The sequence below is a fragment of the Gadus morhua genome, chromosome 9 (assembly GCF_902167405.1).
Source record: "Gadus morhua chromosome 9, gadMor3.0, whole genome shotgun sequence".
Lineage (NCBI taxonomy): Eukaryota > Metazoa > Chordata > Actinopteri > Gadiformes > Gadidae > Gadus > Gadus morhua.
The window spans coordinates 20,908,437-20,924,134 of NC_044056.1; the positions used below are offsets into that span (position 1 = coordinate 20,908,437).

Sequence of the window (15,698 nt, forward strand, 5' to 3'; positions counted from 1 at the left end):
TCTTAAATTGGTTCAGGTCCTACCTACAAAATAGGAACTACTTTGTTTCCATTGGCGACTTTGTATCAGAATCAACCAACGTGACATGTGGAGTCCCACAAGGTTCGATCTTAGGACCCTCTTTATTCAACATCTACATGCTCCCACTAGGGCAAATCATGCAAAATAACAATATTGACCATCATTGCTATGCTGATGACACGCAAATCTATGTATCGCTATCACCAAATGACTATCGGCCCATAGATCTGCTGTGCCAGTGCATTGAGCAAGTGAAGGAATGGATGTGCCGAAATTTCCTTAAACTAAATGAGGACAAAACAGAGATAATTGTATTTGGTTCTAAAACGGAAAGGCTTAAAGTAACCCAACACCTTCACTCTCTGTCCCTGAAAACCTCAATCAAAGCCAGAAATCTAGGGGTTATCATGGATTCAGATTTACATTTTGACAGTCACATCAAATCAGTTACAAAATCGGCATATTAACACCTTAAAAATGTAGCAAGACTTAGAGGGCTCATGTCCACCGAAGACTTACAAAAACTTGTACATGCCTTTATCACTAGTAAGCTTGATTACTGCAATGGTCTCCTCACAGGTCTTCCAAAACAAACTCTGAGGAAGCTTCAGCTTGGTCAGAATGCTGCTGCTAGAGTTCTAACAAAGACCAAAAAATTTGATCATATTACACCAATTCTGAAATCGTTACATTGGCTTCCTGTAGGTCAGAGAATTGATTTTAAAATCATGTTGCTAACCTATAAATCCCTACATGGTTTAGGCCCAAAATATTTAACTGATATGCTTCCACTACATCAGCCTTCTAGACCACTAAGATCCTCTGAGACCAATCTGTTAATTATCCCCAGAGTAAACACAAAACATGGGAAAGCAGGATTTAGTTACTATGCAACAAATAGCTGGAATAAACTCCCAGAGGATTTAAGACTTGCCCCAACTCTGAGCACCTTTAAAACAAGACTGAAGAATTTTATGTTTGCTATAGCTTTCTGCTATAATCTTAAATACATTGCACTTTCTAAAAAGCTTTTTTAACTTTGCCTTCATTTTCTATTTTAACACTAAAATGCCTTTTTCTATTTTAACCATTTCTTTGCATATGTTTTTCTTTTACTTATCTATTATTTTATTTTATTGTATGACAATGTTTATATGTGAAGCACTTTGAGTCTGCCTTGTGTATGAAAAGTGCTATATAAATAAAGTTGCCTTGCCTTGCCTTGAATATCGCAACACACGGAGCGTGGCGAAGTGGATTGCAATCACGGGGACGTTATAGATTTTCAATTTGAATAAAGGAACTCAAAGAATTTGACAAAATGTTATTCTATTTATATTGTTCTAACTTTTGCAAATTTAATTGAGGATTGCATTGTCACTTTGCATATTAAAATACACTTTGAATAACGTATTTACAAATTACATTATAAAATTGCCAAATGAATTGTCAATTGCATAATGTAATAACTTATTGAATTGCAAATTGCAAATTGCATTGCTATTTGAATTTGCTACATATATGCTTCCATATAAGTGGTCGATAAGAAACCATAAAACAAGATTTTGAGATCATTAATGGCCCATTAGCACACACGCGCACACACGTGCGTGTGTGCGCGTGTGTGATAATGGGCCATTAATAATCTCGAAATCTTGTTTTATGGTTTGTTTTTTGTTTATGGTTTAATAAGGTAATAATATGAATATAACATCAATTATATTGGATTATAAAACACCAACGGATTTTTGTATGTGTATGTGTGTGTGTGTGTGTGTGTGTGTGTGTGTGTGTGTGTGTGCGTGTGTGTGTGTGTGTGTGTGTGTGTGTGTGTGTGTGTGTGTGTGTGTGTGTGTGTGTGTGTGTGTGTGTGTGTGTGTGTGTGTGTGTGTGTGTGTGTGTGTGTGTGTGTGTGTGTGTCGCCTAGGGCACCGAAACGGCCAGCGCCGGCTCTGCACACACACACACACACACGCACACACGCACACACGCACACACGCACACACGCACACACGCACACACGCACACACCCACACAAACACACACGTGCAAAAATCCGTTGGTGTTTTATAAGCCATTATAATTGATGTTATGTATATATTATTACCTCCATATTTGCTTCGGGTTAAGTATGAACCAAAACGATTGTGCTGAATACATTTATTTGAAGCAGCATCGGGCAGTGAGATTCGAACCTCGTTCCGAGACGCTCACCTCACTACGGAACGCCTTGAACGGGATGCTCACAATGACCGTTACTGACGAGACAGAGGGAGGGACTTCTGATGTGATATCCGTTTTAGATAAATGTTCATATGGTGCTTTGTCAAAATCTTCGTCAAAACTTTAACAATTATTCTCATTGTTATTGTGTTTTTTATGGTTTATTCCTTCGTTTTTGGGACTGTTAACAGCGCACACTCGTTGGAAGTTTGAGAGCGGTGAATGCGTTGCTGTAGACCGGGGTAACGCTACATTCCAGAATCCCCTCCAAGCCCGTGCGGGTAGTACGTGCATCACAAGCAGGAAGGGGTGTGTCTAGCTTTGTAGCTAGCTAAGAGAAGGAAGGAATACAAGACGAAGCCAACTTAAATGCTATCAGAGCATAGAGGACCGTGGCTAACGCTAACTGTCAGCCAACAACCTATTCTGTCAGTCCTAGTTTTTAACGTGTTAATACTCATTGGAGCCAATGGTGAGTTCAGTGGGATTTTGACCATGAATAATGGCATTGTCAGTTGTATATGGCACACTGCGTGATCATCAAACGCTGTACGATGTGTCTCATTGCTGTGTTGCTAGCTAGTTGCTAATTCAGCTAATGTTTTGCATCAACCCATATAGTCTACTACCTTGGTCGTAGGCTCCAAAACAGTTGTATTTCGAGGATTTAGACCCAACTTCTCTGATAATAACACAATGTATATTACATGTTAATATGCGAGCTACTGCTTTCTTAGTTTGAAAATATTCAGCTCAAACTATAACCCAAATAACACATAACTCTATCACTAAAACAATTACATCAGCCACTTTAAAGCAAAGTATAATTGTGTTTAATGACGAATGGGAATGCTCTCTAACCGGTTATATTTGTTTGCTTTTCCAGGTATGTGATACCTCCCAGACATGGGTGACATGAAAACCCCGGATTTTGATGATCTTCTGGCTGCCTTTGACATTCCAGATGCTACAGGGTTAGATGCCAAAGAGCATGGGCAGGAGAGCCACGAGGATCCAGGGGGGCAGCTGAAACACACAGGGGTATGTCTGGATGATCACCTATTGGTTCACCAAGCTGTCACTCCGGCAGATGTTCCCGCCGTAAGTGTAATTGTGAAAAACACTAGTCGGCAGGAGTGTTTGGATGGTTTTGCCCAGAAGCTGCACTCAGTACCCAACTTGCAGAATGGATTCAGGGTACCTGGATCCTCCACTGATTCCAGTGAGTCAAGCAATGGTGGCTTTTCCAAATCCTATGCATCTCCACTGAACGGGGATGCCAGTAGGGAATTTCTGGGAAGGATGCCTGTTCAGCATAGATCTGAAGCAAAGTTACCCTTTTCCGAGTCTTTTACTCAATTCAGTCCTATCTCGAGTCCTGAGTCTGAGGACACGCCGAGCGCGAATGACAGTATTAATCCAAAACAAGAGAGACCCTATTTCCCTGAAGCCTCAGTTTTGGTTGAACCTTTGTCAGACAATCAAAGAAGGCCATCTCTCAGTATGTTTGACACTTTCCCTAAGGATTGTGGCGTTCCCAATAACAAGCACAATAAAGCAGAGCTCGGCATAGCAGAACATTTCAAAGGAATGGACTCACCTGAATTGTATTTTACAGACCAAATGAACTCACACAATAGCGCACAAACACCTGAAAATGGTGAAATTAAATTTGAAAGCAACTCCAGTACCATCTCAAACTCTGACATTCCCTCTCCTTGTCCGTTCGTCAAGTCCCAAGCATCTAAATTATCCTCTTGCCTTGAAGCACTGGCAGCTCTGAATACGCAAACAGTTCCCAGTGAGCAACCCTGTACTAAAGACCCCTCCTTCATGCACAATGACTGTGTGAAGGCCAGCCCCCGGTTTCCCCCTTCCCCCTGTAGTCCCAGGAGTCCCCTGGACGCGGTCAAGCGGTCGGCGAGGCCCTCCGACAGTCCCATGAGCGTGTGCAGTGAAAGCAGCGACAGGGTCCCCTCGGCGGTGGGCTCCGGCTCGCCGCTGGCCATACCCAAGGTCCGGATAAAAACCATCAAGACCATCTCCGGACAGATCAAGCGCACGGTCACCAGCGTGCGGCCCGACTCGGAAACGGACGAGCTTCATTCGGCCTGCGAGTCGTCCCCGTCGCGCAGCCAGGTCAGCGAGGACTCCTACGGCCTGTCATCCCCGCTCCAAACTCTCCCCGTGGCGGCTGAGAACGCCGTCAGAATGCATGCTCCTGTCCCTGCTTTAAATACCAGTACTACGAGCAATGCTCCTTCATCGACCCGCGCCCCCAACAAAACAGAGGGCCGCTCTAAGAGGTCAGCGACCGTCAACACAAGCGCTGCTTCCAAGGGGTCGGCCGCACATCAAAACCAGAAGCTGAGGAGAATAGCTCCGGGTCAGACGGGCCGCCCCGCTGGTCCCACCTTCCTACCCAAAGCGATGCACCTGGCCAACCTCAACCTGGTGCCGCACAGCGTGGCCGCCTCGGTCGCCGCGCGCTCCGCCGGCCAGCTCCCCGCCCAGCCCGCTCTCACCTCCTCCTCCTCCTCCTCCTCTTCCCCCCCCGCCACGCTGTGCAGCACGGCCCCCCTGGTGCACCAGGTCAAAGCCCCCAGCCCTCAGCCCCACCAGCGGGCGTCCATCCCCAGCAGTGCGGCGGGCACCCTGAGCAGACTGCTGAACAACGGCAACCCCGTGCCCACGTACGTGCCCGACCTGAACCCCCCGCCGGGCAGCGACCTGGGCCTGCCGCCGCGGGGGTACTGCTGCCTAGAGTGCGGCGACGCCTTCGGCCTGGAGAGGAGCCTGGCCTTCCACCAGGGCCGGCGCAGCGTGCACATCGAGGTGTCGTGCACACACTGCGCCAAGACCATGGTGTTCTTCAACCGCTGCGCGTTGCTGGCGCACGCGCGGGAGCACAAGAGCGCCGGCACGGTGATGCAGTGCACGCAGCTGCACGTGAAGCCCATCGCCGAGGAACACATGTTCGTGCCGCTGGGCGGCGTGGCGGCGCCAGTGGCGCCGGCGGCAGGGAGCGCTGGGTCGGCGCCGCCGGCGTCCACGGCCGCCGGCCAGCCGGTCATGCCCCTGTACCCGGACAGCTTCATCAGGCACAGGCTGCGCTGCGTTGAGTGCAACAAGCAGTTGTCTGACTACAAAGCGCTCGCGGGCCACTACCAGAGACTCTCTGAAGATGTGGACCGTCTGGTGAGTGGACATTCTGACACGGATGTTGACCGATTTGTAAGCGCATAGAACAAAAATAACATGCTCTAAATATCACTGAATAAATGTGTGGCGGTTGCTCCAATACAAAAGCTTAAAACACCACAAAAATGTCCACTGATTTAACCCTATTACTACTATTCAGTTATTTGCAGTAAATATAAGTCCAAATAATATCAAATTCCTGACAAGTTATGTAGCCCCCGTGTTGTCTTCTTCATGCTTCTATGATGTAAAAGCACTTTTCTTGTTTTGTGCAAGGTATGCGAGGTGTGCTCAATGTTGTTACCTAATAAGTGCAGCTTCAGGGCTCACCAACGCATCCACACGCACAAGGCCCCCTACTGCTGCCCCGAGTGCGGGGCCGCCAGCCGCTCGGCAGACATACAGAAGCACGTGAGGGAAAACTGCCTTCACTTTGCACGCAAGGCATGGTACAAGTAAGTCACGCCGAAACGCATGCCCAATCAGCCCTCTCAACGTCTGGCCTTAAAAGATCTCATGTCAAACAAATTTCACTCTTTGTTTCTTGTGCTTTCAGGTGTCTTCACTGTGAAATGGTTTTCAAGACGGTTCAAGGCCAGAAGAATCACATCGAGGAGAAACATTGTGTGGTCTTGTATAAGTGCTCCAGCTGTCCAGTGGCCTTTAAGTCATCGGACGGCTGCGAAATTCACATGAAAAACAAACACAACGTTAGCGAAACTTCCGCCCAGTGAGTTATCCGCCTACTCCCACCTTGGGAGGCTCCTCGTAGCTCAGCGTTGACTTGATAACCAGCATCTCATGGCCTCTTTACTGTTTTTCTCTACCTTGGTTGCAGGTTAATCTTTAAGTGTTCATGTGAGACCATGTTCAAGAAAAAGCAATTACTGTTCCAGCACTTCTATCAGAACGCAGACACACGGGCCACGTGTGTCTTCAAGTGCCCCGAGTGCACTTCTGTTTTACCCCTGAAGCATTTGCTTATGCAGCACTTTAAGGTTTGCCTCCGCCTATTTCTCCACACCACTGAAATATCAAATTCAGTGTCAACACATGGTGGATGTCATGCTTCGTGTTTCTACCGTTTCTCCTTTTAGAGCGCGCACGGTGGGACGTTGAGGGAAGAGCCCAAAAAACAAAGCCCGGCAGCCCGGCCTTCAGTGCCTAAAGTCCAGCGGCTCAAGGTCCCCAGCCTGGCTAAACACAGGGTAGCCCCCAGTAGGGGGGCCCCCAGCAGAGAGGCTCCCAGCAGAGAGGCCCCCAGTAGGGAGGCCCCCAGTAGGGAGGCCCCCAGTAGGGAGGTGGAGCATCGGGTCAAGCCCCGGGGCCAGCCTACGGGCTGGACGTGCGGGGAGTGTCTCCAGGGGTTCCCTGACCGAGACGCCTATGTGTTACACATGAAGGACCACCATGGAAGGGTAATCACTTGTGGAAACATCTCTAGACGGCCTTGCTTGATGTTTTTAACCTTTGTGGAAGTTGTCTACATTTGTTTAAATTTGAATTGTAAAGGCTGAAGCTAAATTTACTTGGTTTGGCATTAAAATTCCAACACCAAATGATAATTGTACTTTACTTTCTATCTTCAGCTTTTGACTCATTTAAATGTCTATGTGCGTTTTCTCCCCCAGTCATTAAAAAGGTTTCCATGCCGACAGTGTGAGAGGTCGTTTAACTCCTCAACCAGCCTAAGGAGACATATTCGTAACGATCATAACGGAAAGAGGAAAAGTTACACTTGTTGGTAAGAAGTTCATCATCTCATTTGCAATTCTCAACAAATAAATCAATGTGTCAGTCTTGTTTCATTTAAATAACCTTTTTTGCTGTTTTGATATGATTCTCTTATCTCTAGGTATTGCACAGATACAAAGACTATATTTGCCACCTGTGTGATGTTAAAGAACCACATCAGTCTTATGCATGGCATTAAAAACCCCGACCTGAATCTAATGCCTAAGACAGCTGTACAAGAAGGCATCAAGCCCTCGGGAGAGGTAATGTTCTTGCATCCTTGACTACAGACTCATTAAATCACAATGTCTGCAGATACTCACCTGGCGGCTTGCTTTTGCCCTGCAGGGTTCCCTCTCTAAAAGGCCCGCTGCGGGCGCCCAGGAGGCGAGCCAGGAGGAACCAACAGATGACCCAGACGTCTCCTCAGCCAAGCGGCCCAAGGCCCAGTACCGCTGCTCCAAGTGCGGCTTCACCACGGAGGACGCCGCCCGTTTCCAGCAGCACATCCCCCAGCACAAGACGGAGGAGCACAGCCCGCAGTGCCTGCACTGCGGCCTCTGCTTCACGTCCCCGCCCGCGCTCCACCGCCACCTGTTCATCGTGCACAAGGTCAAAGACCCCCGGGCCAAGACGGAGGACTCGGAGGCCGGGGAGAAGGAGCCGGGGGGCCCGCCGCCGCCGCTCGGATCGCCGCCGGGCCCCGCCGCCGGCCCCGTGAAGGACTCGGGAGCAGGGCCCCCCGACACGGAGCCGTCACGAGCCCAGGAGCCACCGGGGTCCCACTGTGACGAGGACGGTGATTTAGGGCGGGGCGCCTCCAGCTCCTCACACAGTCTGGCGCTCCACAGAAGTTAAGAGGCAAGCCGTGGCCACCTTTTTCTGAGCAGCTTACCGAAGGCGATTATGCATTGTTTTGATGTTGTGCGCGAAGGCGGTACGTCGTTTTGGGGTCCCAGGTCGTTAATTCGAAACAAGATCCTGGCGTGTCTCGAACCACAGTATTTATGCGGTAACGGGAAACATGAGTTCATGTCTCCGTCATATTTTATGTTTGCACATTAGTGTGTGTGATATGTTGAGAAGTGCTGGGATTGAACCACTGTCACGGTAGAGCTGACAATTGTTTGCCTTTCTTCCTTTTGTTAAATGGTTTGAACCATCCTTAAAGGAGACTCAGGGTATGTCCTTTTTTCTTTTTTTGAGCTTTCTTTGTTTCCCCAGCCATCTGTTAAAAATGTACACATTTATATTCAAGCATCATTTACCGCTGCACATTATGCTCTCTGAATGAGATTCAGATCCATGGATTCAACTCTGATTGAACACAGTGGTAGAATGACAAATATACGTTTATAAGTTAAATATTTACACAAATATAGACACATTTTATTACAAGATGTTATATTTCAGTATACATTTGAAAAGCCGTTAGTTTTGCATCAACCAAAATATCTCTGCAAGATGAGGCCCATGTTCTACCTTGTGTTACATAGCCATCTGTGGCTTCATGTACAGCGATGGCTATGTATGAACTTGTGTATGTGCATCTGTGTGTGGACCCACGTGTGTGTGTGGGCCCGCATATTTGTGTGTGCTCGACTACCTTCAACCTGTTTTAATTGTTAATGTATTGCAGTTATTGTTGCACATTGTTCTGCCGTCTGTCTTTGTTTAAGTACAGTAGGTAACCTGAGAGTTTAGAACGCCGCGGAGGTAACGAGAAGGTCCAGTAAAGCAGTATTAAATACCTCAACGTGTAGAATCCAGGAACGTGAAGGGAGACTATGAAGATCAGGGTATGGAGAATATGCAGAACGGATAGAAAATGGGAAATGGGAACGTTTCCCAGGCTGCATGACTGTTGCTTTTTTTTTGTTTTTTGTTCATATTGATGAAATGTTCTCGTGGTTTTTAGAAAATGATTTGACAGAGATGGGGTAAACAAGTTGAGCACACCTCTTCAGAGCGGGAATAGTTGACTGTGTTCCACACACCTCTGAATAAGGTCTAAATTACAAACACAATCTGGATATTGGATGAATATCAGCCCTGATGGATTTGATTGCATTTGCCTGGGTCGTACCGCCCACATTACGGTTTCCCCCTCGGGAAATCAAGAGGGATTGTTTAAACATTGTATGTCTGTGTTGGCGGGGGGTGTGCAATGTTGAATGAGTATAGCAGCGGATGTTATCTCCCACACTATATCTATAAATAATTGTTTGGGATTTGATGTGTAAAGTATTGGGTCATATTGACCAGATCAGTGGGTTAACTTTCAGTGTAAGAGGCATGAGCAGCTGTCCGTTTTCTGTCTTAGGCCTCTGCCTTCAAACCAACCTGGTAAGAAAATACACCCTCACCTATTGACCTGCACAGGCCAAAGTGAAATCTCTTTCTTTTCTTTGTAATGCTTGTTGAAGACATTTGTACTTTTTGATACATTGTGCGGCAATTTGTACAATCGTTTGTGTACGTATAGAGTAGCTATAATGTAACATGTCATTGGCAGCGTTACTTTAAGCCAACATCTGTTGCTGCATGCAGTGGCCCTTGTGCCTTGCTCACATCTTTACTCCAAATACTAATGAATAAATTGGTGCATTTAATTGACGCTCTCTCTGTCCTTGTATGTAATGTTTCATTGAATGACTCCACACACAGTGCGGCATGTTGAACGCCTGTGAAAGAGAATCCGGAGGGTTGGCGTTTCCATAATAAAAGGCCAGCACAGCAACCGTCAAATACCCAATCATTTCAGCCTGCATTATTCTCTACCATAAAGGACCTTTCAGATGGTTAACATGTTTTGATGCGTCTTCTGGAAGGTGCTTAATTATGGTATGTAGTGAGATGTGCCCGCTGAGCAGAACCTCGCAGGATGAGAAGAAAGGGCAAGCTTCTGTTACATCCAGTGAAGAACCCACCAACCAGTGATGGATGAGTCCATCCAATCAGAATGTTAAGCCCATCCTATCCCTATAAGTGCAGCCTCTGAACTGACAGAGCCGCAGAAAGGTGAAGAGGACTGGCCCTCCGCAGCATCATACCTGAATACCAGACCCTTATTCAGTGATGGCTTCTGTAATGGCAGTCGCTTGCCGAACAGGAGTTCTGTCTTTTATTCTCATCACATACTTCTCCGTGACCTCTTCCATGACTCTTGATTTAACTGAACTCAGAAATAAAGTTTCAAAGATCAAAATGAACCCCAGGGGAAATCTATGGGCAACAGGTGAGTGTATCTCTTTGCATTTATTATTACATTTGTCGTATTTTTAAATGATAATAACTATTATTATTATTATTATCTTTATTTTTAGCATTCATTTTTATTTAGTAATAATTATTGTGATTATTTTTATTTTCCATTTGTTTTATATAACTTGTTACGATTAAATTGTTGGTTTCATAAGGTCACTTCATGGGCAAGAAAAGCATTGTGGACAGCTCTATTATGGACCCTGCCTACAGAGATTTGGATAACCCCATCCAAATGAACGCTGAAGATATGAGGGAACATATGATACAAGAGTTAAAAATTGTTCTACAAGGACAACAGAAACGTGATTTGGAAAGGTTTGTATATTATTATTTTACCATAATGATGATAATTATTGTTGTTGCTCCTGTTTGTAATGTGCAACATGTATTTTCTCACTTCTATTATAGAAAACGAGATCCTGCTTGAATATGAACAAAAACCATGCTTGCAATGTGACATTTATAACACATAATCTAATTATTGGATAATATTCATAAAGTAAAGCGAAAACATTGTAAACGAAATGTCCAATGTGCTTTTTTAAAAAAAGATATAGTGTCTTATTGTGTTTGACGTAAATTCTTGACAATCTGACCATGTGAATTATGTTATTGTTGAAATATTATGCATTTCTTAAGAATTGTCATGGCATGTGATGCGTTTATATCATGTAATAAACAAAGTTACCTACCCTTGTTTCATCGCTTATCGCCTATAATTCAATTGTTTTCAATTGAGAATGACATGTAAAGGTATAACCGATTTTGACATTAGTTAATGTGCGACTAATTATATTACAACGATGACCGTAAAAGCTAGGTGAATCTAATGTTATGGCGCCCTGTAGTGGCGATAACCCAAAATGGCAACGACGGTAAGACATAAACGGGGCGTCAGGCTCCTTTCGCTTCCGGGTTAGGAGGCAGTTTTAATCGGTAACATGTTACATCCAATCTGACAAACTTTTATATCAGAACAGCTTGTTGGTGGAGCAGGTGAATAAGATGCCCCTAATAGTGATGTGTGGGTTCCCCAGCAGTGGTAAAACTCGCAGGGCTAATGAAATAAAGGATTATTTTGAGAAGAACACAGAAAGAAAGGTCCACATTGTAGGGGATGGGACCATGCGCATTGAAAAGAATACTGTTTATGCAGGTAGGACCACAAAATCTAAACAAATCAACCGTTCTGGTTGTATTATTATAACAGTTGGCAATCTGGGTCGTATACAAATATTTATTATAACGTTATACAGATAATGGGACTGCCAGCTATGGCATTAGTGTTATGTTGGTGATGTCAGATTTATCCAAGTGAAACTTTATAATTATGTTGCCTAATGTTTTGATTCCAAATCAATTATTCACGTGATAAGTTACTGTTTAGCCCACCACGAAATGATTGCTGGGTGTGTTACAGAGTCACCAAGAGAGAAAAATGTGAGAGGTTCTCTGAAAGCTGAAGTTGAGAGGTTCGATTTTCCACATTTGATGATGTGTTTGATCTTGTAATGGAATCATATAGTACTATAACTGTTATCTATCTGTTAACTGTGCCATTTGTTGCTTAGGAAGATCAACAAGGAAGATATTGTCATTTTGGATTCGTTGAATTACATCAAAGGTAAGCATACCACTTGATACAAAGGAAAAACTGCATGCATGAAGACCCTTGTTATTCTCATTCTACTCCTTGCACTCTACAGGGTATAGATATGAACTCTTCTGCCTCATCAAACACACACAGACACCCCACTGTGTAGTAAGTATGACCACGGTAAAATAACTCAAAAACAGACCTAAACCACTGTTCACATCACATCCACATCTATGATTTAATGGATGGTCTTTTATACAGGTTTACTGTCTGACCTCAGTTGAAGTGAGCTCAGCATGGAATAGCAGCAGAGAGCCCAAGGAGCAGTACACCCAAGAGATGTAAGAAGCACCCTATTTGAAGTCTTGTATCCCTTTACGCGTATGCTCCAACACTAAGCAATTACATCTCCTTGATCTCTCATCCGCTGAGTTTGGAAGAGAAATCCTCCTGACGTCAGCCTGTTTATTTGCTGGTGTTGTGGTTCCTTGGTAGCCTGGATGCTCTGGTGCTGCGGTTTGAAGCTCCCGACTCCAGGAACCGATGGGACAGCCCTCTGTTCACCATCCAGCAGGAGGACACACTCCCCTTCGACGGCATATCCGACGCCGTCTTCAAGAGGAAAGCTCCCCCGCAGAACCAGTCCACCCTGAGTGTGAGTCACACAGGCCCCTTAGGAATGTACGTCCACTGGGGTCTCCACTTGAATGGGCTTTTTATCCAGAAACAGACACAGCATGAATATATGGGTGTTTACTGGCTTGTCTTTTTCTGCAGCAACCGCTGTCCTCTACTAACTTCTTATACGAGTTGGACAAGGTGACACAGGAGGTGTTGATGGTAAGCTCTCAGGCTGTCTTTAATTCGTTTGACCTACGGGTCAGACTGCTAATTAACAACACATGTACACAATTACCCACAGTACATTGATGTGTGTCCCACTGATTACTTTAGCTTCAAGTCCATTGCTATGTATGTGTAAAAAAAAATACAGTTTTACTTCTTCGTTTCAGGCTATTCTCAATGCTCAGAAGACAAGCATTCCTGGTGATCTCATCACTGTTCCTGGAACCACAGACAAGATATCCTTTTAAATATTTAAGATCTAGAAGATTGCTATATGTGAAACGGTATTTTTTTGTTATGCAGCTATTCATATCCATATTATATATTGGGGTAATGCAAAACCGGTGAAGTAAACTAGCCTTCCCAGCTGCAACCCCAGGTAGGTTATATACTTGCAGTAGGAACACTCCCCTTATACCTATTGAGCAGACGTCTGAGTAGAGCAGCTGGTGTAAATGATGGGGCCATGCATCAAAGAGCGTACGTTTTAATGGGAGTCAGCTGAAGGCTGCTGATGGCTCAGAGAGACGGCACGCAGTTGAATTTCTGAACGGAGCTCAATTCGATTAGCACGACTTTGGTGAGTCATTTTCAGTAGCAAGCACTTTGATATTCCCTGCTGGCTCACTTTGAAAATGTTAGCCCTGGAAAGTAAACTAGTCATCAGACAACTTTTTTGTTTCATCCTTATGGCGCTTTTATGTGTCCTATATTACTTTGGTCAAATAAGGTTAACAGCTTCCAAGCGTTTTGTCACATGAATGAACACACAATCTGTCCTTAACCTGATGTTATTACATTGAATACACCAGGAGCTTCAACATGGCTGAACTGAGGAAACTGAGACGCCAGTTCATCAGCTACACCAAGCTGCACCCCACAGAGAACATAGGACACGTTTCAAACATGTTTGTGCAATATTTGAACAGAAGTCTTAATTAAGCTACATTTGTATGTTATATGTTCAATAAACTTGTATTTATTTTCATTATTTATTTATTTATTTTTCTGTAGTTTATTTACTATAGTAAACTATAGAATTTTCTGTAGTATACTATAGTTTACTGTAGTAAAACTACTATAGTAAGGTTCAAAAACACTACAATATTTACTATAGTATATATAGGGTATACTATAGTTTATTTACTATAGTAAACTATAGAATTTTTTCATACCTCCCGTTGCCAAGTCGTAGCTAAGGTCTATGAAGGTATTGTAAAGTCTTTACCTGTAACTGCAGATTTTGTATGTGTACACTAAAGTGACAAATGTGGAGGCCTAACAGTAAATTTCAAGTCCTAAATATTTATTTTGCATGTGTACTCTAAAGTCACAAATGTGTAACAGTAAATTTGATGTAAATATTTTTTCTACCATTGTAAACACTAAATGGGGTCTACAGTTCACTTTTGCTTTTTACTTTTGCTACAATCATTGCAGCGCAGTTATAATCTGAGAACATGCACAAAAGTTGTGCATTCGTAAACCCAAATGTGAACTAATGCATCAGAAGTTGCACATCTGTGAAATATTTCCTCACAAATGAAATTATATAGATCGCTATGTTCAATGAGCATTTTAATGAGCGAGCACAAGTCCATCGGTTATTCAACTGCTCGAATCTACTGCTACGAGTCTCAGCTTTTTTTCTTGCGGATACACGATGTGGTACAAGGGTAAGTGATTCTTATCCGTATGAATCAAACTCTTACTTTCTGGAGTCTTGAAAGTAGACAAGAGGGCATCCTACACGACGGAGTTGGGTATCTTACATTATGTAAAATTAAAGCACTCAGTTCAACTGAATTCCCCCAAAATTATTGCATTAACATGCTGCAATTAAGTGTCCTTCAATGTATTTTAATGGTCTGCTTGGATGATCCAAATGTAGTTAGAAAAATGCACCCCCTGCCGGCGACTTTCATTGGTTACTGCTGCAATTTTGTCCTGCCCACGGACGCTCTGCCTCATACGGATACAAATCACTTTTGCTACACATGTACCGCCTAGACGTGTTGCAAAACTACCTGCAAAAAAAAACACAGACTTGCAGGAGCAGATTCGAGCAGTTGTAACTTTGCACTTGCACTCGCACATTAAAATGCTGAATCAACATAGCCTTCTATATCATTTTATTTGTTAGGACATTTTTCACAGATGTGCAACTTCTGATGCATTAGTTCACATTTGGGTTTACGAATGCACACATTTTGGGCAGTTTCTCAGATTATGAAACACGGGTGTGCGAATGTGGTTTGCACCAACTGCGCTGCAATGATTGTAGCAAAAGTGTCAATTGCACGGCTCTTTGAAGTTTTGATGCATAGGATAGGATTTGTGCATAGAGACTTGTGAACTCGTAGACCCTATTTTGTGTTTACAATGGTAGAAAAAATATTTACGATTTCAAATGTGTTACACATTTGTGACTTTGGAGTACACATGCAAAATAAAGATTTACGAATTCAAATGTACTGTTACACATTTGTGACTTTAGTGTAGGGCTACGCACACAAAATCTGCAGGTGGTGCTAAAGATTTTTTGCTACAATAATATCTTCATAGATTTCCTCTAAGACTAAAGCAAAGGAGGGAAAATCTGGTTCATGGCTAGACAAAGGTTCCCTTTAAGCAACAAATAATATAATCCGCGAGATTGAACAATATAATACACGAGATTGAGGGGAAATCTGTTTCATGGCTAGATTTACCAGAGGAGACTTCACCTCACACAGCAAACAATATAATCCACGAGATTAAACTCGCTTTCAAAGATATACCTACAATATAATTTGTCCCAATTCAATGG

General features: G+C 43.9%; 2 protein-coding genes across 3 annotated transcripts; both read left to right on the forward strand.

Moving 5' to 3' along the window:
• Positions 1-2,551: 2,551 nt before the first annotated feature.
• On the forward strand, positions 2,552-9,929 carry znf592 (zinc finger protein 592). Its single transcript, XM_030366284.1, has 9 exons — positions 2,552-2,716; positions 3,131-5,442; positions 5,722-5,900; positions 6,002-6,175; positions 6,284-6,443; positions 6,543-6,863; positions 7,077-7,189; positions 7,301-7,442; positions 7,528-9,929. Exons 2-9 carry the CDS (start codon positions 3,151-3,153, stop codon positions 8,035-8,037), a joined length of 3,891 nt encoding a protein of 1,296 aa, XP_030222144.1. The 5' UTR covers positions 2,552-2,716; positions 3,131-3,150; the 3' UTR covers positions 8,038-9,929.
• A 1,407-nt stretch (positions 9,930-11,336) lies between these two features.
• Positions 11,337-13,880, forward strand: kti12 (KTI12 chromatin associated homolog). Of its 2 annotated transcripts, none has more exons than XM_030366812.1 (9): positions 11,337-11,602; positions 11,867-11,918; positions 12,018-12,070; positions 12,153-12,223; positions 12,305-12,384; positions 12,539-12,698; positions 12,821-12,883; positions 13,057-13,125; positions 13,688-13,880. In XM_030366812.1, exons 1-9 carry the CDS (start codon positions 11,452-11,454, stop codon positions 13,829-13,831), a joined length of 843 nt encoding a protein of 280 aa, XP_030222672.1. In that variant the 5' UTR covers positions 11,337-11,451; the 3' UTR covers positions 13,832-13,880. The 2 variants fall into 2 exon arrangements, with proteins under 2 accessions (XP_030222672.1, XP_030222673.1); XM_030366813.1 differs by having other exon boundaries at positions 12,153-12,208.
• The last annotated feature ends 1,818 nt before the right edge of the window (positions 13,881-15,698 follow it).

Bases quoted from the DNA above. Each gene is read 5' to 3' on its own strand.
- znf592 (XM_030366284.1), top strand. From the start codon at position 3,151: ATGGGTGACATGAAAACCCCGGATTTTGATGATCTTCTGGCTGCCTTT. The intron at 6,176-6,283 runs GTGAGTTATCCG...CCTTGGTTGCAG, and splicing joins GTTAGCGAAACTTCCGCCCA to GTTAATCTTTAAGTGTTCAT. The intron at 7,190-7,300 runs GTAAGAAGTTCA...TCTTATCTCTAG, and splicing joins AGGAAAAGTTACACTTGTTG to GTATTGCACAGATACAAAGA.
- kti12 (XM_030366812.1), top strand. From the start codon at position 11,452: ATGCCCCTAATAGTGATGTGTGGGTTCCCCAGCAGTGGTAAAACTCGC. The intron at 12,071-12,152 runs GTAAGCATACCA...TGCACTCTACAG, and splicing joins TTCGTTGAATTACATCAAAG to GGTATAGATATGAACTCTTC. The intron at 12,884-13,056 runs GTAAGCTCTCAG...TCTTCGTTTCAG, and splicing joins TGACACAGGAGGTGTTGATG to GCTATTCTCAATGCTCAGAA.